Below are 26,476 nucleotides of genomic sequence, written 5' to 3'. Positions count from 1 at the left end.
ACTGTACTCAATGGAGGCCATATCTACACACCCATATAACAGCTGCCAAGCAACAGAAATCATATTATAATATAATACAATGTATATTGTATATGTATATAATATTATAACACATAATAATATATATAAACAGAAGAAATAAGGTAGAATTTGGCACACAAAAAAGAGGAAAAGTGGGACTCAGGTTACATATGCACAGAAAACCTCTTCTTTGTGGTCTTTAGACAGAGACATATATAGATTAAATAAAAAACTTAGGCAAATCTAGGTATCCTTAAGGCACCATGATGCCAGTAGTCTACAGTGTGTGAAGATTAAAATTAATCTGCAAAATACTAAATATTATATTTATAAATATTTTATTAATAATAAACTAACAAAAAAGATTAACTAAAAGGTTACTAACCAGCCCGCTAACCAGAGCCAAAGACAGCAGAGGGAGGAGTTACAGCCAACTATAAAACAATAATGTGACCATGCAAATGTAGAGGCACAGGAGAGATTAGAGGGAATTTTGGGAAAACTAAGGGACTTATGGAGGGATGAAGTCCAAGGTTCAAAATCTCCATTTATGCAAATGGAATGGCAGGTATAGGAAAATACTTTGCAAACATGGCATAATATTTGACAAAATATCTATGTGGACATGATAGAGATCATAGTTAGGTACTTTTCATGATTCTTCCTAGCTGTTAGATTTTTGAAGGGACAGGGAGGGGAAAGAATCATGAAAATTACAAAATGGTACTCAAGCTGGCAGAGGAATAAAGAAGAAGAGCATCGTGTCATAGGAAATAGCCAACACTGGGGTTGGAACTGGAAGATGGAATGTTGTCTATAAGAATAATATCTATAAGAATGTTATCTATTAGAGGGTAGGCAAGCCAGTATGGTTAAAATATGGTTGCATGAATGGAAGTAATAGAGTCTAACTAGGTTGGCTGGAGCCAGATTACAAGGGCCTATGAATGTCAACCTTAAGAGTTTGTATTTTGTCCTAGAGACAATAAGGAGATTGATATTGTCAGGCCCACGTATTACAATTATTGATTGAAAAGAAGACTTTGGGAGTAGGGTAACCAATCTGACTGTCGCAATAGTCTAGGTTAGTGATGGGCAAACTATGGCCCGCAGGTCAGATGGGGGTGGGGGCTGAAATACTCTATCCAGCCATAGGACATTATTCCTAATCTGACGAATACAATGAGTAGGATACAATACAATGAAACTTCAAAAGAGTTGCCTTAGAAACAGACTGACAGATGAGCATTTCCTTTCCTTTGGCCCCCTCTTTAAAAAGTTTGCCCATCACTGGTCTAGGTGAAAAGTGATGAGGCTTGGACTAGGGTTGTGTTTATGTAAGAACAGAAAAGGGTGGGGTGTATATATGGGGTATAGAAATAGAATTAAAGGCTTCCTAATTGCCTGGAGTATGAGGAAGAATAAAGATGAAGATGACAATGAGGTTGTAAACCTGAGTGATTGGAAGGATGGTAGGGCCCTTGACAGAAAAAGAGAAAGAAAGAGACAGCTTTTCTGGAGGATGGGGGTGCGGTGGGGAATAATGCATTCTGTTTGGACATGCTATCCATGGTATGTCCAGGTATGCCTACAATAGGCAGATAAATTCAGGAGAGAAATTAAAATTGAATATATAGAATTAATATTCATCTGCATAAAGAGAATTGAACCCTTGGGAGCTGAACAGATCACCTAGACAGTTAGGAGACTATAGAGAGAATTTATTATAGTTGCCAGGACACAACCCTGGGGGACACCAGGGTGCAGGACATAGATGATTATCCAGGAAAAAAGGCTTAGAAGGAGCATTGAAACTGGCAGAAAGAGAAGTAGGAGAGAAGAGTGCCATAAGAACCCAGAGAGAACAAAATAACCAGGAAGGAGGGCAATCAACAATGTCAAATAGGACAGAGATTAAGAAAGTTGAAGGCTGAGAAAAGAATATCAGATTTAAAAATCTGGAGATCAATGGTAACCTTGAACAAAGCAGCTTTAAGTGGGGAGAGAAAAAGGCCATACTGCAAATTCAAGACATTGAAAAGAGATAAGGAAATGGAGACAATACATACAGATTTTTTTCCCTAGGACTTTGGCTATAAAAGGGAGGAGAAAAACAAGGTGAGTTTGAGGGGATGGTAGTCAAGTGAATGCTTTTTAAAGAGGGATAAGATGTGTAGGCAGTTGGTAAAGAGCCAGACCATAGAAAGAGACTGATAATTCTAGAGGAGGGAATGACAGAAAGCCAGGTTCTTAGAAGAGTTAGGTAGAAATGGGATTAAGACATGAGTAGAGGGGCTGGAGCTAGCAAGAAAGGTCACTTTTCCCCCAGAGGATGGAGCAAAAGAGATGTGGCATAATGATGAAGGAATTTGTGATACAGAATTAGGGAGAAGGTGCTTGCAATTGTAAAATTTAGAATTGGTTTGATTAAATATATGAATTAAAATAATTGAATTGTGGTCGCTGTTTATATTTAACTTAACTCAAAATAGCTGTTAGTAGCTTTTAACAATTTAATATACTGTAAATATAGTAAAAGAAGAGAAATGTGGGAAAGAAGTAGAAAATACTGCCTTGTTAGATACCCTATAATTGCTGTCCGAAGGCAGCCACAGGGCAAGGACTCCCTTAAGTCTCAGTCTCCACGTGAAATCATGGTAGTTTCTTCAGCCAGAAGCCTGTGTGGTGCCTTTAGGAAGGGTTCCACCTACACAAGCCTCTTCCTTCAGCTCCAGTCACTCAACCAGCAAGCCTCCAGCACAGAATCTTGTAGAATCCTCCTCCAGGAGAGTCTCCTCATGGAAGAGCCAAGGAATAAAGCAATCTTCTTTTCAGTTTTGCCTTTTATAACCCCTTTTTTAATGTCACTTCCTGTCACTCCCCACTTCACGGGAACCGATTACAGCTTCCCAATTTGCCTAGCACTCCCAACCCCTCTTTCCCCCCCAGTGCTTCTGGCCTTTGGAGGTGTGAACTTTTTTCTAGTAAGTGACTAGTGAACTCTTACTTAGTGACTTACTAAGTGTTAAGTAGGAGTACTTTAAATTCTTGATTGATTAAGTCAAAATAGACAAAGGGAATAAGGGATTCCTTTTCACACAAATTTTTAAAATTTGTACTTGTTCTAAACTCACAAACACCAAATAAACCGAATATTTTCATTTACACAGTAGGAGAGAAAAAAGAGGATTCTTTGTGAAACTAATGAACACTATTACATGCGGCTTGCTCATCTTTTAAAATATAAAATAAATTTAACCTGTAGCTTTCCAAACTGCCCTGCTTTTCTATGATTATTCCTGGCCTTTTGTTTTTATCTGTGCATTTAAAAAAAACATGCTTCCATGATCTTCAATTCTTTGTTTTTTTGTTACTCCTATCCCTATCTCCACTGTTCCCTTATACCTTGAACAAACATTCATAGCTAAGAAAAACAAATCCCTACATCAGTGGTGTCTGAAAATATTTATCTCCCAAGAAGTGGGTAGCATGCTTTATCAGTCCTCTAGAATTATGGATGGTCACTGAGTCTTTTTCTTTATAATACTGTTGTATAAATTGTTTTCATTCTATTCTCTTTACCCTGAGCATCAGTTTGAATCTTCCCAAATTTCTCTGAAGCTCTCCTTTTCATATGGTATAATAACATTATATAATATTTATACGTCATAATTTGCTTAGCCATGCTCTAATTGATGGTGGGTGCAAAGCAGGAAATATCCAGGAGAGCAACCAAGATGGGGAAAAGACTGAAAATCATGCCTTATGAAAATTAGTTGAAAGTTACTAGATGGAATCTGCTCCACTAAACTTGGGAGCAGGAGTGGGCTAGTGGAATTATAGCTGAAAAAGAAAGATTAGATTTATTCTGCATGGATCCATGGGGGTAGACATCCACTTGTCAGAAGTAATGTAAATAAGACCTCTTCTCAAGTAAAGATTTAACAGTATTAACTGAAAGTCCCTTTCATCTTTTGACATCACAAGTTTTAAAGGCATGTTATGGAGGAGTCTGGTTATATACAAAAACATCCCAGAGTAGCTCTTTTAACTCTTATTCCTTTCTCTATTTCTATCCAATTCCCCTATCGATAAATTTATCCATGAAACAAGTAAATATGATTTGTCAGAACTGGGAGAGATGGGGGGATAAATTGTTGCATATACTAAGGCAAAGAATAATTTTAAGGCAGTCAAAGATGCAAGGAACAGAAAAAGAAAACAAATGTCATTCGTATTCATTCTTACTCCTTTTCCCCCATAAAACTTACCTTTCCTTTGCAATACAAAAGCTGTCTCTAGCAAATTTTATTCTGCATTAGAAATAATACGTTTGATTAACAATTATAATGTCATTGATACTATTTAATATACATATAGTATAAGAAATCTTATATTCTTAAAGGTGTCATTTGTAATAGGTATAATTAATCTTATATTTGGTTTGAATATTAATAGGTGGTTGAGTAAATTGGCTGTTATAATAACTAAAGTTGTCAGTGGTTAAACTGATCACAGGCAGTGGATAGAGGGCCGGATGCAGTTCAATACAACTCTAATTTATTTCTAGTTGAGGAAAGGAAAGCCAATAGAAGGATTTCAGAAACTAGGAGTCAGGAAAAAGGTAGGAAATCTATTTTCCTAATATTAAGTTTGTCTAAGTAAACCCCCTCCCCCCAATCTAAACTGCTGTGTTTGCAGCCTCTTCTTGTCCAATGAGGTAAACCTGCATTGAACTATACTCACAGACTAAAATATTAAATTCTAACTTACTAACCTATGCTAAAACAATGAACTTTAAATATATATAATAAACTCCTAGAGTAATGTATATAATCTTCAGAGAGAAGTTGAAGCAGTTTCTCTATCTCTCTGAAGTCAGAGAAGAACCAGGCCTCTGACAGTTTAGTCTCTCTCCACTCCAATCCAACTGTCACCTCAGTTGACAAAACTGTTCTCCAGCTCACCCTAGCTCTGTCAACACTCTTTCTTATCTCAGGATTTGTATTTCAAATCTAAAAGTAATAGTCTCAAAGTCACTAAAGATTTTTTCCTCTCAATAACCCAGAAACCTGCTCCTAAAGAAGTCAGAGAGTCTGGACCCAGAACTCTCCAGCCAGCTCCTTTTTATGACAGGCCTCTTAAAGTGACCCCAGCAAACTCTTGTCTGTCCCCTCTCTTAAAGGGGATAGCATAAAAGTCAAAAGCCCATTCTCTGACCTAATGGGATAAGGTAAACTAAATAAAATCCTTATCACAACTCATTAATGCAGAATTTTTAGGCATGCTTAAATATCCTTTAAACTGTATTGAAATATATTATACAGGATAATAGAAACCATACCTATTTGAAAAAGAAAAAGTGAAAAATGCTTTTAACAATACAATTTGGAATATTTTTTATTTTAAAAGTATTTTAAACTCAGATAAAGGTCTAATCATTCAAATATACAAGGAGCTAAATCAGTTGTACAAAAAAATCAAGCCATCTCCCAATCGATAAATGGGCAAGGGACATGAATAGGCAATTCTCAGATAAAGAAATCAAAACGATCAATAAGCACATGAGAAAGTGTTCTAAATCTCTAATAATTAGAAAAGCGGAAATCAAAACAACTCTGAGGTATCACTTCACACCTAGCAAATGGCTAAAATAATAGCAAAGGAAAGTGATGAATGTTGGAGGGGATATGCAAAATTGGGACATTAATGCATCGCTGGTGGAGTTGTGAACTGATCCAACCATTCTGGATGGCAGTTTGGAACTATGCTCAAAGGGCTTTAAAAGACTATCTGCCTTTTGATCCAGCCATAGCACTGCTTGGATTATACCCCAAAGAAATAATAAGGAAAAAGACTTGTACAAAAATATTTATAGCCGTGCTCTTTGTGGTGGCAAAAAATTGGAAAATAAGAGAATGTCCTTCAATTGGGGAATGGCTGAACAAATTGTGGTATCTGTTGGTGATGGAATGCTACTGTGCTCAAAGGAATATAGAACTGGAGGAATTCCATGTGAACTGGAATGACCTCTAGGAATTGATGCTGAACGAAAGGAGCAGATCAAGGAGAACATTGTACAAGGAGTCTGATACACTGTGGTACAATCAAACACATCGGACTTTTATACTAGCAGCAATGCAAGGATCCAGAGCAAGGCTGAGGGACTTATAAGAAAGAAAACTAGCCACATTCAGAGGAAGAACTATGGGAGGAGAAACACATAAGAAAAACAACTGCTTGAACACATGGGCTTTTGGGGATATTACTGGGGATGTACACACTAAATGATAACTAGTCCAACTATCAATAATATGGAATTAGGTCTTGATCAATGATACATGTAAAACTCAATGGAATTGTGCGTCGGCTAAGGAGGATTAGGGGGTGTTGGGGGAGAGGGAAAGAACATGAAATATGTAACTAGAAGAAAATATTCAAAATAAAAAAATTTTTTAAAGTATTTTATTTTCCCAATTACAAGTAATAATTTTTAACATACATTTCTTGAAATTTTAGGATTCAAATTGTCTACAATTTTCAATTCCTTCCCCCCTCCCAAGGATGGTAAGCAATTTGATCTGGATTTTACATGTATTATCATGCAAAATATACTTCCATATTGGTCACTATTGTAAGAGAATACTCAAAAAACCCCAAAACTTTCAAATAAAAAGACAAATAAACTAAAGTGAAAAACAATATGCTTTGATCTGTATTCCAAAGCCAAAAGTTCTTTCTCTGGAGGTTGATAGCATTCTTTGTCATTAGACTTTGTTTAAGTCCTTCAGAATCTGGATCACTGTATGACTGAAAAGAGGTAAATCTTTCACAGTTGATCACTGTGTAATATTGCTGTTGCTGTGTACAATGTTCTCCAGGTTCTACTTATAAGAATTAGGAGAGCATGTCAATGAATGTTATGATAGAGGGGAGATAGAGTCTATATGGGGTGAGACTCTCTTCTAGCTCTCCCCTCCCACTGAATATGCACTGTGGAGACTTTGAAACTAGGTGACCTGGATGGTTGTACCACCCCACATGAGTTGGGGGCGAGGCTTACCTATAAGATGAGGTATGGGGAACCCCAAACTGATTCTGAATGAGGGAGGAGTTCATGCAAGCCTCCCCCGAGGTCAGTCAACTTCACAGTAGGGGGTCTAGCTCCAAGATGGAGGCAGCCAGACCACGCTATGATAGCCCTCCCCCTAGTCTCTCAGGCCCTCTGGAACTCTATCTGACTAATGAATGGCTTTTATTAATCACAATTCAAGGATTGGGGAAAGGGGTGAAAGGCAGAGGGATTTTGGGGTGCCCTCTTCTCTATTTCTATGTGGTCTGTCACTGGGGTGGGAAAAGGGTTCCCACTCCTAAGCATCTCCCTCCCCTTCTCCTTCTGTTTCTGTTTCTATCCATTTCTATAACTGCAATTTAGACTGGAAAGGGTCTCTCAGCAAGGTTGGGTAATGGGAGGAGCCCAAGAGATCACTCCCAAAATGGAATCCCAAACTTAGCTGACTCGATTATTGAAGTCTTGCTGGATGAGAAGTGATGGGATGCCTTTGACCAGGGAATCAGGGTTTCAATGTCCAAAGAAAGGTCCTCAGGAAGCCCTCAGGACTGGATTCGAGCTGAGATGTTCTCCTCCTCCCTCTCTCAGTCCTCCACCAGAAGTTCTTCTCCTCTCCTTCCTCTTCCGGAGCCTCTCCCAGAACTGCTCTGGTCTTAACTGTCACCAACTGTCAGCCACTCCTTCTTTGGCTCCTCCTGTTCCAACCACCTTGCACAAATCCCATTCTTACATACTTATTTTACTCTGAATCAGTTCATGTAGGTCTTTCCAGTTTTTCCTGAAATCATCTTGCTCATCATTTCTTCTAGCATAATAGTATACCATCATTATTATATGCCTTGTTCAGCTATTCCTCAATTTCCAATTTTTTGCCACAACAAAAAAGAGCTGCTATAAATACTTTTAGGACACATAGGCCCCTTCCTCCTTTTTTGATCTCTTTAGAACACAGACCTAGTAGTGGTATTACAGGATTAAAGGGTATGGAAAATTTTATAGCCCTCTGACATTTTGCCCTCCAGAATGGTTGGCTCAGTTCACAACTCCACCATGCATTAGTATCTCAATTTGGTACATCTACTCCAATATTAATCGCTTTTCTTTATTCTCATATTGGCCAATCTGATAGGTGTGAGGTAGTATATCAGAGTTGTTTTAATTTGCATATCCAATACATTTTGAACACAAGGACAAGTCCATATGAATTTAAATGAGTCCATTCAAGTCCATTCAAATTTAAATGAGAAATCTTGTTTTTTTTCCCTAAGGATTATAGAAAAATCTGTTGCTTCGCAATAAAGACAAATGACATATTACACTAAAAATATATATAACCAGAATTTCTGAAAGGTTCTTTCTTTTTCTAATATACCCTAATAAACATTATATACTCATACTGATAAACATTATATGCTACTTACTCAAAAGAAAGCATTCTCCTTGATAAGGTAAAAAATAAATGATAACATTGTGCAATCAACTTATAGGTGGCATAGGTGAAATTTGACCTTAACAATTATCATGAAATGAACATACATATAAGATTTCAGAACCTAGTCAGATTCAGAACCTGGACTCAGTTTTAGCTATCTGCATGCTAAATTTATATATGCTTGGAGGAAGAAGTAGGTATGAAACTCTCAAAAGTAGTTTTAAAGTAGTTACTTTCAAAAATTTTAGTGCTTTAATTTTTTCATAATAATAATCTGTTTTCTCTTCTATTTCCCCCACTGGAAAGAAAAATTAAAATCCTTATTACATATTCATGAAGTAACTGCTTTTAAGTAAAATTACAGAATGGTGAAAAAAATTAGAAAGTTCCAATTTTTTTCCTTGTGTTTTTGATAAGGAAGAAAATAAAGGAAAAAATAAAAAATTCTGAAATATATTTGGATGATTTAAGAAGGTCTTCACTTATAGCTTTCTGGTTTTCCTATCTATATATCAGTTACTCACTGCAAATTGAAACAATGCCAAAATATAAAAGGGGAAATATTTATATAAAACCAGTTACTACTATAACTCCATGCAACATCATAAACTGCCCCCTAATCAATTTAGTGTTGTTTTTTTCCCCAATGCTTTAATTCTGGATTTGAGTAAATTTGACATGCAATTCAACATGGTGTCTCTATGGGGATGGGTGTTTTAATTGGGTATTTAGTGCCTAAATTTATTTTTTGACATTTCCTGGGCTTTTCCAATATTTAGTTCTTAGGGGAGACAATGTATGTAAAAAGCATCTTACAAATCTTAAAGTGTCAGATAAGTGTGAGCCATTTAAATGTTTCCATAGTTAAGAAAGGAATCAAACTGACTGACATTTTACATAATGTGTCCTTCTCTTTCTGTTCACATTAACTTAATTGTTATTGTTCTTTTTAGCTTGTTATGCAAGCTAAACTAGTCAACCAAAAAGAGAGAGTTAAGAACACTTTATGAGAATTTCCACTTTTTTGAGTTATTTTTCTTTACTTACAGCTGGTTGTTCTCAACTTGAATGAAAAGATGATATGCTAAGTAAGAGACACTATATCTAACCATTCAAGTAATAATTAGTCTCAACAATATAGTCTTGAACTTAGTAATTTGCTACAACAGTTTAAGAATGTATCTAGTCAAAGAGAAACTTAAGTATTCTACCTAATCAAGTCAGAATAATAGCCAAATTAATGGCCAAATAATAGCCAAAATAATAAGACTATGGTGATAAGATGTTTCTAAGTCTTTCTCTTAAATTAGTAGAAATACTTTTAAAATTATCAGATGGGTCACATATAAACACCACAACTATGAATGGCATGCTAGAAATCTTTTTACTAAACAGGAATGCCAATGTCTAGTGCAAGTTAATGGAACAAAATCAGTCAATAACCAATCAATACATCTGTTAATAATTGTTTATTAAAAACCTATGTCCCAGGCACTGTGCTAAGAGCTAGTTGGGCAAAAGAGGCAAAAAGTTTTTGATCAGAAGGACGACTGTCTAATGGAGGAGACAACATGTAGACAACTATACACAAATAAGATATATAAAGGCTAAACTGAAGATAATTGGTAGAGGGTAGGTATTAGAATTAAGGAGGATGGGGAAAGGGTTTCTATAGGAGAAAATTTGGCTGGAAATTGAAGGAAGCCAAGGAAGCCAGGAAAAGGAAATGAGGAGAGAGACCATGAAGTCTTCTAGGCATGGAGTCAGTTAGCAAAAATGTTTAGAATCATGAAACAGAGTATTGTATTAGAGAAAAGCAAGGAGAGTCAGTGTCATTGGATTGAAGAATACAGCAAAGCTATAAGGTACAAGAAGACTAGAAAGGTTGGAGTAGGGGACCTCAAATACTAGAGGGGTTGATATCTGATACTGGAGACAATAGGGAGCTTGGAATTGGAATAAAAGCTACATAGTCAGACTTGTGTTTTAGGAAGATCACTTTGACAGTTGAATAGAAGAAGGTGGAGTAGGGATAGACTGGAGGTATGGAGACCAATAAGCCAGCTATTGTAACAGTCCAGGCACAAGGTGAGGAGGGTTTATATCAAAGTGGTGACATTGTCAGAAGAGAGAAGGAGGCATATGCAAGAGACCAGGTTTAATCTATAGATCTTGGGCAACATTGTATATGGAGGTTGAATGAGAGGAAGAAGTCAAGGTTACACACGTTGTGAGGCTGGATAACTGAGAAGATTGTAGTACAAAGTATGTAATAAGACTAAACCAAATATAATTTTTAATGGTATGCTAGTTTCCATAGCTACAGAAACAAATTAGACTAATGTGAAATTATGGATGTACTAGTACCACATCTGCATATGAAAGAAAAACAAAAATTTATCTCATATTTCTTTCCCTTTCACCAAAAACCTCCCTGACCAGTCAGGGATAACAAAACTAAAAATCATCCTTCATCTCTTCCATCTTTCAAGCTCCCTGAATGAAAGGACTTCTGGAGACCTTTAGAAGCACTGACTTTGAAGAACTGGAATGAATCCTGGAAAACATATAGTCTCTCAATTTTACAGATTTTGGGCTTATGGGAATTTTTTAAAAAAATTTTTTTTTTTAAATTTTTTAAACCCTTAACTTCTGTGTATTAACTTATAGGTGGAAGAGTGGTAAGGGTAGGCAATGGGGGTCAAGTGACTTGCCCAGGGTCACACAGCTGGGAAGTGTCTGAGGCCGGATTTGAACCTAGGATCTCCCATCTCTAGGCCTGGCTCTCAATCCACTGAGCTACCCAGCTGCCCCCAATAAATGGAGCCGGCCTTATGGGAATTTAAGAACCAACGAGCCTGGGCATTTTACTGACAATCACACACCCAACAGAGATAGGTGGAAAGACAGGTACAAAGTGGTAGTAAGGGCTTTGGAGTTTGGAATGACTTTGTTCCAGTCCTACATCTGATATAAACTGTGTGACCCAGGACTAGTCACTTAAAATCTCACTGCCTCAGGCTACCATCTAAGACTACAAGTTGCATAACATTTACTGATGTGCATTGATAGAGGGACTTTCTTTAAGGACAGGTCCTTAAACCAATGAAATCATAGTTCCTGATCAAAAAATAAAAATAAAAGTGACAATACTACTTGCATTCTCCTATTTCAGAGAGGTATTGAACAAAAGAAGCAGAAAAAAATTGGGTCTTTTAGAACACAGAGAGGAGAAAATAGTTCTCTGATATAAAGGAAAATAAATAGGAAAAACTTAGAAAATGTGATGAGCCAAAATGAAAGATGGCACAAAAAAGGGAAAAGCCAAGAAACAATGTAATTTTTGCAAATTCTGGATTCCAATAAACAGGCTCTAGTCTATTTATAAAACTAGAAAAGGAGTGACATAGGAAGGTAGTTTGTTTTTTTAATTCTAGTCTGGAGATCTTGCTGGGGAAGGGTCCCCTCTGGTAGAAAAGACAATCTTAAGGGTACAATGCAATTCAGGTGGCAAAGTAATTCGGATATCTCAGAGAAATCTGGAAGATCCTCAGGTAAGAAGCCAGTACAATGGCTCCCCTGTAGGGATGGAATCAATCACTCCATCTGAACCTTGTAAGGGACTTCAGGGGCCATCTACTCTAACCCATAATTGATCATAAATTCCACACAAAGTAGTTATCCACACTTGAAGACCTTTGGGGGGAAGAGGGAAGGCAAGAAATTCAATTACCCCAAGAAATATCCCATTTTCATTTTCAGACAGCTCTTACTAAAAGTTTTTATAGAGTCTTCCATACATCCAAAATCTGGCTCTCAGCAACTCCTCACAAAGATCTTTGTTTTGCCTCTAGGGCAAATTTCTCCTCCTCAAGAATTTGCTTGACTTTACATATTGATTACAGAGTTTTTCTCTTTTTATTGAGGATGCAGGTGAGGGTAGTAGGTAAGTGGCTGGGGAGTGTGAGGGAGAGATGTATTTTTGTCACTTAAAAAAATTAAGTGGTTTTTTTTATAAGTTAAATGCAGTTAAATCCACTGGGGGTGGAGGAGTGAAACATTGCAGCAAGTTTCTCTTATAAAGGTTTACTTTCCAAGACATAAAAGTAATGAATTCAAATTTATAAGAATAAGAGCCATTCCCCAATTGATAAATGGTCAAAGGATATAAACAAGCATTTTCTAAGGAAAACAACAAGCTATCAAAAGCCATACAATAAAAATACTCCAAATTGATACTAATTAGAGAAATACACATTAAAGCAACTGAGATTCCACTTCATACCAATAAGATTGACAAAAAAGAGAAAATGGCAATTATTGCAAGGAAATATGGAAAAAGAGGATAATAATATCAATAACACTATTGATAGAGCTGTGAATGGACGCTGCCATTCTAGAAAATAATTTGGAATTATATCTCCAAAGTTACTAAATTGCATATGTCCTTTGGTCCAGCAATACCACTATTAGCACAGACCTCCAAAAAGATCAAAGAAAAAAGAAAAGGACCTATATATATGAAATATATTCACAGAAATTCTTTTTGTAATGGCAAGAAACTAGAGACTAAGTATCCATCAAATGGAAAAAGGCTGAACAAATTATTGTATATGAACATAATGGAATATCACTGCACAATAAGTAAAGGAAGACAGCAAGACAGCTTAGTGGAAGAGAGCCCTTAGAGATGGGAGAGAGGGCCTAGGTTCAAATGTGACCCCAGATATTTACTGTGTTATCCTGGGTAAGCCTCTTAGCCCCAATTTCCTAGACCTTAGAACCACTCTTCTGCTTTGTAATCAACATTGAGTATCAATTCTAAGATGGAAGATAAGGATTTTTAAAAAAAGTGTAATAGGTATAGGCTTTAAAAGTATAAAGGCAGATTTTTGCAAGCATATTAGGGAAAGCCTGTGTTGGAAGTCATGGACATTCTGAATAGAATGCAAGGGGTAGAGAGGAGAGAGCTAAGCAACAGACATTGCTGTTTTGAGAGGGGTTTGGAGCAGAAGTGCAATCGGCAGTCCCTATTTGACCTGGGATCTTGGAGATTGGTGAAGGCTGTAAAGGCTGAAAGTATCATCCTGCAAGTCAACTCTGTGTAGGGAAGTGGCCTGTGTTCTGGTGGACAGGTTGCAGACATCTCTCCCTACCTGGTTACTTTTGGATCATCAGCTGTGGAGGAGTTGGTTCCTGGTATCCTGAAGACATCTCTGGATCAGTTGTGAGAACCCAAACCCAAGCCCTCTTCCTCAGGTCCTTAGCCAAGCTGTCATCTGGCCAAAGCCAGGTTGACTAAGGAACTTACCCTTTTGACTCCAGTCCTGGGCAGTTAGACATAGTTTCACCACACCCCCTCTCCTATCCTCTCAAAAAACAATTAAACTGTTTCCCTGTTTGTTTGTTTTTTTCATACCTTAAAGTTCCCATAGTGTGTGTATTTATTATACTCTGTGTTTATCCCTTGTCTAGATGGAGCAGGATGACAGTTAGGGCCTAACTGTCACTCCTGTCAACAGTCATTTCCCCACACAGCTAAACCCAGTTTCCCTAACTTGTTTGGTCTCACCTATTGTCCATTCCTGTCTCCTACTCACCCTTCTGAACCCACATATAAATTTTAAGTTAACTCCCCCTGGTTTTCCCCATAAGAGTTTGGCACACCCAGATGGTGGGTTAAGAGGGGACAGGAAGTTCTCTCTTGGACACACAGAGCCAGACTAGAAGTCAGAGAATTCTGAACTTTCCGTGGGGGGTGTACAGCCACTGGCTGTGGGCTGAAAGTTCCCAGCCAGTAGTGAATTATTCAGAACTGCTTACCCCCCACCCCAGTTAATTGATAAAATCTCTGTGTGAAGCCAATATACTACAGAGTCTGGAATAGTCCCCAAAAAAAGGTTTTTCCCCATTTTTTTGCCTTTTATTGTTTGTGTTATGCTGTTTGATTATAAATTGGTATTGTTGTGGGAATATTGTTGTATTTGTGTTAGTTATTAGTCTTTAGTCTTTCACTGTGGCTAATAACACTACAGTATTGCTATATCACTCGTTGTTTGTGTCAGTGTTTGGGAAAATGGTAATTGAAGACTGTATGGATTATTTGCTATAGGGGTTATGGCAAGGGATATTGTTTATCCCATACTTGTGGTTTAAGATCATATCCAGGTATTGCAGAGTTACATTGGATTTTAAGGTAGCCCAACCTGTTCTTACCATAACTATTCTGGATATTATAGCATACACACCTATTATTGTTTTAACTGGTTACATCATATACAAAATAAGATGGATATTTTTTGGTATTAATTATTGTTGCAAGATTGTGGTTACCTGGTGTTTTAGAGATTCAGAGATGAAGCAATTGTTAAAGTTAATGCAAGTTAAAATAAGACAATTTGGAGATATATATGCAAACTGGTGGTGCTTATGGTCAAGCTCCTGGTAATGGTAATGATGGAAATGCTGGTAAAGGTGTTAAATCTGAACATTCTAAGGCAGAATTGGAACAAAAGGCATTAAATAAGGGAGACAAACTGGTTAACCTTTTTCTTCTACACAACCTTCCGATAGTGAGAGATGATGGGATAGTTTTAGAGAAATCTGGGAGTGTTTGTATGAAATGATGAAAAGTGAAGTTAGCAGAACCAGGAGAAAAAATTTTTATAATAATAACATTAGAAAGACAATTTTGATCTCTGATCAATGCAATGCCAAACCACAATTCTATAAGACTAATGATGAAGACTGCTATCTGCTGCCTGACACAGAAGTACAGAATGTGGTACGTATTTTTACCCAGTCAACATAGGAATTTATTTTGTTTTGGTATGCAAATTTTATTTTTTAAAAAACTCTTACCTTTTGTTTTAGAATCAATACTGTTTATTGGTTCTAAGGCAGAAGAGAGGTAAGGTTAGGCAATGAGGATTAAGTGACTTGCCCCGGGTCACACAGCTAGGAAGTTTTTGAGGGCCACATCTGAATCCAGGACCTTCCATCTCTGGGCCTGGTTCTTAATCCACTGAGCCACCCAGATACCCCTGAATATGCATATTTTTATAAGATTTTTTCCCCCTCAATGGGGTAAATAAAAGTTTGTTCATTGAAAAAAATTTTTTTTAAATCTGTGCATTTGCCCTTCTCTAATTGTAAAGGTGTCTCTACCATTCTCCAAAATCTTTCTAAGAGTATCAGCAATAGACCAGTAATCACATCTGCTATTTTTTTTCAGTATTTTGAAATCTGGGACTGGTGAATTGAATTCATTGAAAACAGTTAAGTGACCTCTTATTCCTTTCTCACTTATACTGGACATTAGCTCCCTGTTAACTACTTTTGTTATCATTCCAAAGATCAATCTCTTTGAAAGATGAAATAAGCAAAAATAAAGTGATTCTGTCTTCTGTATCTGTTATCTTCCCCAAGAAGTGATTTTATCCTTTTTAAATTTCATTTTCCTCATTCCACTAACCAAAGTAACAAAAATACAACCACCACTACCTCACCTCCTTCATTGTAGAATCCCTTAGCATTTATTACTGGCTCAGTTCCTACTGGGGAATTGGGCTTTAGTACTGACATAATTTGTATAATTGTTACTTTTAAAATTTGCCTTTGTGGTAATGGAAAGCTGTAGCTTCTAAACTAGAATTCTTCATGAAGTGATGCCAGTCACTTTATTTTTATAATTTATATAATTTAATGATAAGGTTTTTTGTTTGCTTGTTTGATTTTTTACAAGAGCTACTTCCCAATAACCTCCATTACAAAATACAAGCTTTCAGTGGTGGGGATAAAGATGATTGACTATTAGTAGAAAGGAAAGGTCCTTCCTGCTACTTTAGCCAATGGTCAATTGATGACAACTGAAGGGCTAATACATTGAACTGAACATGATCACAAGGGATTGGAGCATCTGGCTTAATGACTCTTATGTAAGGAGAAATTTAGTAGGACAGAATTTTGTGGAGTCTCTTATTATTGGTACTTCTGGTGAATTTATCCTTGGGAGAAGGAAAGAACAAAAGAAAGAAGGAAGGAAAAAAGGAAGGTGGGAAAGAAGGAAGGACAGAACTAAGAATGAAAGGAAAGAAGGGGAGAAGAAAGGAGAGAAAGAAGGAAGGAGGGGAAAATAGACCCTATCACCAATATGCACAGTCAAGAAAAACACATTTTTATAGCAGTAACATCCCCAAATAGGTCTCATTCTTTACCCTGAGTCCATTATCTCTCTGTCTCCAAGTAAAAAGATTCTCTTTTTTGTAAAGGTTGAAGACTACTGCTTAAGCTAATGTGAAATATTTATGATTTATAACAACTGGCAATTCCGGGAGACAAGATCTTGGTTCTACTCATAGTCACACAGCCTCTCTGGACCTATGCCTATCTAAAAGAAGAAGGGACCTTAGAGCTACAGGCCAACTCATGTTTTCTTGACCTATTATGCCTATAATACACATTAGTAGAAACTATTACTTGGTACATTCTATGTGCCTGCATATTAATACCACAACCATTGATTGATGTTTAAATTCAATTTATAAATCAATTATTGATATAAACAACATATTTAATTTAAAGAAATATAGCTTTTCATCTTTGGGCAGCTAGGTATCACAATGGATAGAGCTCTGGTCCTGGAGTCAGGAAGACCTGAGTTCAAAAGCAGTTTCAGACACTTTCTAACTGTGTAAACCCTGGGGAAATCATTTAAACTCTGCTTTACTTTCCTTAACTGCAAAATGGTGTGAACAATTACTATGTGGAACTACTGTGAGGATCAAATGAGATAATATTTGTAAAGTGCTAGGTGCATTCCTTTACACATAGTGGGTGCTATATAAATGTTTATTTTCTCTTCCCTTCTTTTCCCCTCTCAAGAAAAAAAATTACTTGAAACACAACTACTTTAAATTTTAAATTAAGCACAAATTACCTTTGAAGGCTTCAAGTTCCTTCCTGTTTAAAGATAAAGAAAAAAACGATAAATTGTAAATAATCTAATAATTCAAAATTCTATTTAAAAATTTCAATAATATTATTTTCTAAAAAACATTAATGCATTTTCACTTATTTACTTTTCATGCTTTCCTACAATTAAAACACAGGTGGCCCAAATTATACTAATGTTGCTATAATATTTTTTTCTGTTAAATCATTAACAATGAAAGGCATCGTTCCAATACCTATGTAAGAATTTAAATGATGCCAACATTAGTACAAAATGTTACAATATGTATTTTTGGAACCAGTTGAGTCAACTCATCTAAAAGCTCTTGTGGACAAATTAACACAATTTTCCTCTTATTATGACAAATTAAATATGAATTATCTAAATTCTTCAATAAGAAAAATGAAGAATTAAACATTAACATTTTTCTATCAAAACTGTAAATGTTTGTAAAAGCAGTTTATATCTTTGAACTGAGTTTTCTAATTGAATCCTTCTCTGAATCAAGTTAAGCCCCTGGGAATGCTACTGATTTATTACTTTGTCAATGACAATTAAGAATGCCAGAAAATAGTTTCATAAGGAAGCAGAGAGCTAGAGGAAATTGATGAGCAAATGTAAAAGAAATATTATGGCTTCTTTGTCAAAAGCAAGAGATATTTGTAGGATCTCTTGTCTCTATCTCAGACCAATAACATATAACAACTTAATTATATTGATACTCTTCTGAGAAGGGATGTGTGTGTAGGGGAGAGTATAATTCCTAGTTTTATAAAAAAATCTGCTAGTGTTTATAATTATAATATATATATATATATAACTAATTACAAAGCTTTCCATGTTCTTAAATGAATGATTTCTATTAACAGCTGATAAGAATAGACAAGTTCATATTAAAAACATGTAAGGTTCTAGCACTAGCCAGACTGAAGATACTTGAATCAGAAGACAATCATTTTTCTAAAGACCTCATATTTTCCATAATCCTGTATTTCAATAACTAAGAAAAAGTACAAAAATTCGAATGCCAACAGGCAAAAAAAAATTGTTGCTACTCAGCAGACAAAATATACCATTTTATAGAAGTTAAGCAGATATAAATTAAACATGTCTGAAATGGATTCTCTACTCCATTAATATAATAAATGCTGAAATACCCACCACAATGGCAGGACATAAATACACTTCCTAAATCAGAAATAAGGACACTGAGGAAACACCTTGAAAAAATTTCCTTCTTATTTGTCTCATTGTGATCCTAAAATGAACAAATCCCTATCACTGCTGCCCAAAAAGAGAAGGAAAATGTCAGTAGGTGTTATGGTACCTTTTATTTCTCTTACTACAGGATAATAATTGTCAACTATCTTAACTTATTATTAAAAAATTAATGTTATGTTACAATATGGATTAATGTAATATGTTCTTTCAAAAAACTAAAGCTCAAAATTATCAATAATCACATAAAAAATGTTCTAACTCCCTCTTGATTAGAGAAATGCAAATAAAAACAACTCTGAGGGTATCACCTGGCAGACTGGCCAATATGACAGTAAAATAAAATAATTAATGTCGGAGGGGATGTGACAAAATTGGGATGCTAATGCATGGTAGAGGAGTTGTGAACTGATTCAATCCTTCTGGAAGGCATTTTGGAATTATGCCCAAAAAGCTTTAAAAGACATGATTTCTTGAACTAGAAGGAGCCTTCCTCATTTTTTACTTCTCTAAGAATTTCTCTAGGTTTACACCACAAAGGAAGCTATTCCCTAGAAACAGAGATAGAAGAACAAAAAATTTTCATCCTCCAAATCCTAATACCATAAAAGTGGCATTCTGTACTACTTAGAATTCTTCCAGTAGTGATTTTATCTGTTCAAATAAGCCCAAGGAATGGGGCTAAACTGCAAGTAACGAAGGTTTCCTATTTTTTACAAAAGGCCAGGCATGGCAGGTTTTAAATCCTCAGTATGAGTGAGGGGTGGGGGTGGGAATCTCAGTATTCTGAAAACAAAGCTTTTATGTTAGTATAAACTCATACAATACTTTTAAATTCAATTTAATAACTATTTCAATAACTGCTTCTACTACATCTGGCTGCCCCTATTCTGGGATGATGCCAAATTCTGTGTGAACATTTGGCAGAGTAGCTGTATTTATATTTGAACATTTTCAGCTATGAATTCTAAATCAATAAAAGTGATATATATGTATATATAATAACAAAATTAAAATAAAAAATAGGTTCCATTAATCAATGGAAAATTATCTTTGGCATCTAATCTGTCTCTTTCTTTGGTCCACTGACACCATTCATATGTCCACTGAGGCACCCCTATCCACATTCCCTATAAAGGGAGTTACCTGTATTTCATTTTAATGGCTGAATTTAAACTCCACTTCCAACTTTTTTTTGCTTTTCACAACATTTTCCACATTCCTTTCTCTATTTACTGGTAATACTCATCTAATAATACTGATAAAATAGTATCCTAGAAAAGTATAGGAATGCTATAAAAAAAAAGGAATTAAAATTTCACTGGCACACAGCACAATTTCCTTCAGGACCAATCTGATTTCTTTCAGGTCCTTAATCTGAAGGTCATTGCTAATCTGCATGACTATACATACATGTATGATTTTTGTCCTTATAGGACTTTACTACTGTAGTAAAAATAAAAATACTCTGCCTCAAATTCACAGGTGAATTTGAATCTATACATAGTCTTGAGCCCAAAGGAAATAATTTATAATTCAGTTGTTAAACTCAGTTGTATTTCCCTTATTCTCATTTCTTACTTGTAAATAAAATAACTTCTATGTATAATAAAACTTATAAGGATTCACTAGTGTTGTTGCAAAGAGTTTGCCATGCTTGATCAGAAAGCATATTTTCCCCTAGTTCTTATAAACACACAAGGTTTTCAATTTTTTTCAGGATAACTTAGAGAGTTTACAGATTATTTAAAACTTTGCTCCTCCTTATTTACCTTGCTACACAATAATTTGCCCATTCTCATGGTTTTATTATAGTCACCAGAGGATGTAGAAGAACTTGAAGGCATGAAAAAAATGAATTAAAAATTATTATTTGTTATTATGTCTTGTGAAGGTGTGATAAGGATGAAGGTAGTTATTACTGGTTCACTTACTACCCATAAGTTTTATATTTTTGACTCTACAGGATCTTCATCTAGGTCCCCCACACCATTCCCTCTCCACCCCTTCACCTACCTCCACAAGCCAAATGTCCTCTACCACTCTTGTCCCAGGCCCTCTCCTCTTTTCTCTCTATGATATCTTTTTGTGATCCCATCAACTTCCATGGGTTGATAAAGATGACTGCAAAATCTATATATTTAGCCATAGCTTTTCTCCTGAGCATTAATCACATATCATTAATTACTTGTTTACTAAAGAAGAGAGAAAGCATCTTAAAATGAATAGAATACTGGACTTATAGTCAGGAAAATCTGGGTTCAAATCCTACCTTAGACATTTACTAGCTATGTGACCCTAGACAAGTCATAACCTCTGTGCCTCAAGTTTCCTCATCTGGAAAATGATGGAATTGGAATAATGATCCATAAGATACTTTCTAGTTCTAAATAGATCATGTGGTAACAATCTAAATGTCCTACAGGAACCTCACGCTTAACACATCCAAAACAGAATGCATTATTTCCCCTCCTAAATCAATCCATTCTTACTCCTCACTTTCCTATTCCTGTCAAGGATATTACTAGTCTTTCATTCACCCAGAATTACAACCTCTGAGTCATCCTCAACTCTTAATTCTCTCTCACTCCTTATATATCCAAACAATTGTCAAATCAATTCCACCTCCTTAACATCTCTTGAATCATTTGTCTTTTCTCTGCTCAAAAGACAACCATCTGGTCCAGCTCCTGAACACCCACCTCCCAGACTATTATAGTTGGTCTTCTTCTACGTGGTTTTTCTCTTTTCCAATCTACCCCCCACACAGTCTCCAAATGGATAGTCCTAAAGTGCAAATCGTTTTTAAGAAACAAACAGGCCAAATTTTGAAGGTCTTTAAAATGCTAAATATAGGCATTTGTATTATCAGGAGATGGGGAGCATGTTTCATTATTAGTCGGCTGGAATTCTACTTAGTTGTTAAGCTCAGCAGTCCCTCCCCCTCTTTTTTTCAAAGTTGTTTGGTTTTAACAAATTGTTGCCCATCTATAAATTGTTGTTCTGGTTCTTTCTATCTCACTTTATATCAGTTCATATATATCTTCCTTGACTTCTCTAAAATCATTCTCAAACATCAAGAGTGAAGTCAGGAGGTAAACTTAAAGAATGAGCAGATTTTTAAAAGAAGAATTCCTTCATAAAACATTGTGGTGACTCAATATATAATGCTCAATACATAAATCCAGAAGAAGAGACTAACAACAAAATATCTACGGAAAAAACAGCTTGGATAAAAACTCAATTTTAATGCTGCAAGAGATAAAATAAGAGTTGAAAAAAATAGTTTTTAAATGCTAATAAGTGAAATGGTAGTACCAGAGGAAAAAAATTGGAAAAGAAATGAAAGTTGTTGAAGAAAGAATTAAAAAGGAAATTAACAGCTTGGCACAAGAAGTACAAAATCTGGCCCAAGAAATTTTACTGAAAATTAGAATAGCCCAAATAGTAGCCTTTAAACTCATTTAAATAAGAAATATTAAAACAAAGTGAAAAGACTGAAAAAATTAAGAAAATATAATGCCATGGTAAATAAAAAGGCCTAGACCAGGGATGGGCAAACTTTTTAAAGAGGGGGCCAAAGGAAAGCAAATGCTCATCTGTCAGTCTGTTTCTTAGGCAACTCTTTTGAAGTTTCATTATATTGTATCCTACTCATTGTATTTGTCAGATTAGGAATAATGTCATGCCCCTTCCCCCCAGGACATTTCAGCCCCACCTCCCAATCTGGCCCACGGGCCATAGTTTGCCCATCACTGGCCTAGACTATATATATTTATAACAGGAGCTTTGCTTTCTCCTTTATTCACATTAAAGGGGATGGAGAGGAGAGAAAAGGACTTTTGCTGATTGAAAAAAAAAAAGAATTTAAAAAAAAAAGTATTGAGACCATCCTGGAGCCCTGATTCCTTTGGAGATTGAAGGCTTAGACCAGTGATTCCCAAATTGGACGTCACCGCCCAATGGTAGGTGCTGCAGCGATCTAGAGGAACGGTGATGGCCACAGGTACATTTGGGGGCAGTGAATAGTTTAGGTCAATAAATAGTTTCATAATTTCAAAGTTCAATGTTTCTAATTTACACCTTTCTTTACTATATTTTACAAAAAAGGTAGAAATATTAATACATATATCTTTCCTATTAATTGCCATTAAAATAAAAAAAAATAATTTCCGGGGTGGGGCTAAGTAATATTTTTTCTGGAAAGGGGGCAGTAGGCCAAAAAAGTTTGGGAACCACTGGCTTAGACTATTAACATCACTTCTTCACTGACTGTGTAAAAGGCAGTTTTAGTCCTAACTAGTCCATGATTCTAACTAGAAATCTTTTTGTTTTAACCCATCTTAAAAACCTAAAATGCTAGATATATTTTTCCTTGACAAATAAGACTTAAACTGAAGATATTTATGACTACATATGTAGATATAAAATGAATATTTGCATGAAGATATAAAATTCTGAAATATGACTGAAATTATTTTAAAAAACATGTTGTTTTTTTATTTGCAGGCCTAATAAATTATAACCACTGGAAGAATGTCTTCATAACCATTTTACAGATGTGCACGTTAAGCCACTTCTCTAGGAGAAATCCATGACAAAATGCTAAAAAAATTTTATATATCAAAATATGTTCAAAATGTTACATACAAGAATAAATATTATTTCTGAAGTGACCAAAACACTTAAGGTCATCTAGTCTAGCCCTCTGGTCAAAACATGAACTAGCCTTTGCTTGAAAATTTTCTAATGATGGGATACACTCACTACTTCATGAAATAGCTCAATCTATTTTGGGTCAGCTCTAACCTGACTTGTTCAACCAAACAAGTATTTACTAAGTGAAAAATATGAGCCTGAAACTATTCAAGTGTCTGGAATGTAAAGATAAAAATTTTAAAAATCTCTGCAGCTCTCAAGAAGCAGACATTTTAACTGCAGGAAAATAACATGTCCATAAAGTAAATACAAAATATTTTCTGAAGATCAGGAGTTCAGAACTAACAACTGGAAGATCAACAGAGGCCTCCTATAGGAGTGGCCTTTAGGCTGTGCCTGGATATGGAGAAAGGGTCCCTGGGACACAGAGGTGAAGAGGGAGGGCATTCCATGTCAGAGGCAAGGTGAAGTAAGGGGTCAGAGGTAGGTAATAGAATATGTAATAGGGAACAGCAAATAGACCAATTAAGCTGGAATGTAATGTGAATGAGAGGGAGGAAAGTTCTTTTTCATGATGAAGCAAAGCATACTTTCAATTAAATTCTACTCATATGGTTCCAGGAGCTATGTAAACAGTATGCAGACTTTATCTTGATTTTATCCTTATGTGGGCATCTTTGATCTCATTGATGTAGGCACTCTAGTACAATACTACAAATCTCAACCCATTCATACCTGCCCACCCTGGATGACTTTAACCTTGATTCTATCACTAATTCCCTAAAGAAAGGGTAAATGGGATCAAGTACTATGTTAAGTACTTTACAAATATCTCATTTGATCCTTATAACAACCCCATAAGGTAAGTATTATTATAATCCTGATTTTAGAGTTGAGGAAACAGTAGCAAATAGAGAATAAATGACTTGACTAGAGTCATATACCAAGTGAGCGTCTAAGGCTAAATTTCAATTCCGATCTTACTTAACTCTAGGTTCAGTCCTCTATCCACTGCACCACCAGCTGCCACGGGAGGTGCAGGGTCACTATACAATATGCTATGGGGCTTCCTTGATGATGATGGGGACAGCTAACATTTATATAATGCTATCTGCCTGGCCCTGCCCTAAGTCCTTTACAATTATTATCTCATCTGGTCCTAACAACAGCCATAAGAAGTAGATGCTATTATTATCCTCATTTTATAGATGAAGAAATTGAGGTAAATAGTGGTGAAGTGACTTACCCAGAGTTACACAACTATTAAATGTCTAAGGCTACATTTGAACTTAGGTCTTTCTGACTCTAGGCCTAGCATTCATTGTTTCTTTTTCTTTTTCTTTTTAATGGATACCTCCTGTTTTAGAATCAATACTGTGTATATTGGTTCTAAGGCAGAAGAGTGGTAAGGGCTAAGCAATGGGGGTTAAGAGACTTGCCCACAGTCACACAGCTAGGAAGTATCTGAGGCCACATTTGAACCCAGGACCTCCTGTCTCTGGGTCTGATTCTCAATCCACTGAGTCACCTAGCTGCCCCTCCCCCATTTGTTTCTTATAGCACAGTATTATTCTATTATGTTCATGTGCCACAATGTGTTTAGAAAAACACTTCTTTGTTTTGAATTCTTTGCTAATATTAAAAGTTCTGTTATAAATATTTTGGTTATATAGCGCTTTTCTTTTTGTTGATAACTACTCTAGCAGTGGAAATTTTGTGTTAAAGTGTATAGATATTTTAGTCACCTTATTTATATAATTCTAAATTACTTCCTAAAATAGTTATATTAATTCACAGGTCCACCAACAATACAACGTTCCTGACTTTTCACTAATAACTATATTCATTCATTCACTCATTCACTGCCACTGGCTTCTTTAGTGGAAAACCCAATCCCCAGCTTCCACTCTTAGTTATCTCATTCTTATCCACCTCAGACCTTGCCTCTCCTATATCCTGTTCTGTTCTCATCTTCCTTTGAGTTCTCTCTATTGTTAAAAACAAAAACTTCTTTTCATCTGAGACCCCTCCCCATTCTTAAATTCCTTCTTTCTTATTTTACTCACTGAAACTTGGCTCCCCCTAGATGATCTCTGGCCATGTTCTCTATTATCTCTCATTGGGTTAGATTAGGGATTCTTTTTTTTTTTTAAACATTTATTAATATTCATTTTTAACATGGTTACATGATTCATGCTCCACCTTTCCCCTTCAACCCCCACTCCTGCACCCCCCCACCCACCCATGGCCGATGTGCATTTCCACTAGTTTTGTCATGTGTCCTTGATCAAGACCAATTTCCAAATTGTTGGTAGTTGCATTGGTGTGGTAGTTTCGAGTCCACACCCTCAATCATGTCCACCCCGACCCATGCCTTCAAGCAGTTGTTTTTCTTATATGTTTCCTCTCCTGCAGTCCTTCCTCTGAATGTGGGTAGCATCTTTACCATAAATCCCTCAGAATTGTCCTGGGTCATTGCATTGCTGCTGGTACAGAGGTCCATTACATTCAATTTTACCACAGTATATCAGTCTCTGTGTATAGAGTTCTTCTGGCTCTGCTCCTTTCGTTCTGCATCAGTTCCCGGAGGTCTCTCCAGTTCGCCTGGAACTTCTCCAGTTTATTATTCCTTTTAGCACAATAGTATTCCATCACCCGCATATACCACAGTTTGTTCAGCCATTCCCCAATTGAAGGAGGGTATCTCTTTTTCCAATTTGTTGCCACCACAAAAAGCTCAGCTATGAATATTTTCGTACAAGTCTGTTTATCTATGATCTCTTTGGGGTACAAACCCAGCAATGGTATGGCTGGATCAAAGGGAAGGCATTCTTTTATAGCCCTTTGAGCATGATTCCAAATTGCCAGCCAGAATGGCTGGATCAGTTCACAGCTCCACCAGCAATGCATTAATGTCCCAATTTTGCCACATCCCCTCCAACATTCATTACTCTCCCCTTCTTTCATTTTAGCCAATCTGCTAGGTGTGAGGTGATACCTCAGAGTTGTTTTGATTTGCATTTCTCTAATTATTAGAGATTTGGAACACTTTCTCATGTGCTTATTGATACTTTTGATTTCTTTACCTGAAAATTGCCTATTCATGTCTCTTGCCCATTTA

At 36.1% G+C, this 26,476-nt stretch overlaps 1 protein-coding gene across 1 annotated transcript in view; it reads right to left on the bottom strand.

Annotated features, from left to right (window-relative positions):
• DTNBP1 (dystrobrevin binding protein 1) overlaps positions 1-26,476 on the bottom strand; it is a 233,911-nt gene that overhangs the window by 69,349 nt on the left and 138,086 nt on the right. Inside the window, exons 10-11 of the mRNA XM_044667645.1 lie at positions 25,898-25,959; positions 17,464-17,488 (exon numbers count right to left, since the gene is read on the bottom strand). Coding sequence (XP_044523580.1) covers positions 17,464-17,488; positions 25,898-25,959 — 87 coding nt within the window. The remainder of the gene's footprint in view (positions 1-17,463; positions 17,489-25,897; positions 25,960-26,476) is intronic.

The sequence above is a fragment of the Gracilinanus agilis genome, chromosome 1 (assembly GCF_016433145.1).
Source record: "Gracilinanus agilis isolate LMUSP501 chromosome 1, AgileGrace, whole genome shotgun sequence".
Lineage (NCBI taxonomy): Eukaryota > Metazoa > Chordata > Mammalia > Didelphimorphia > Didelphidae > Gracilinanus > Gracilinanus agilis.
This window is presented reverse-complemented; position numbering and strand designations above follow the sequence as displayed.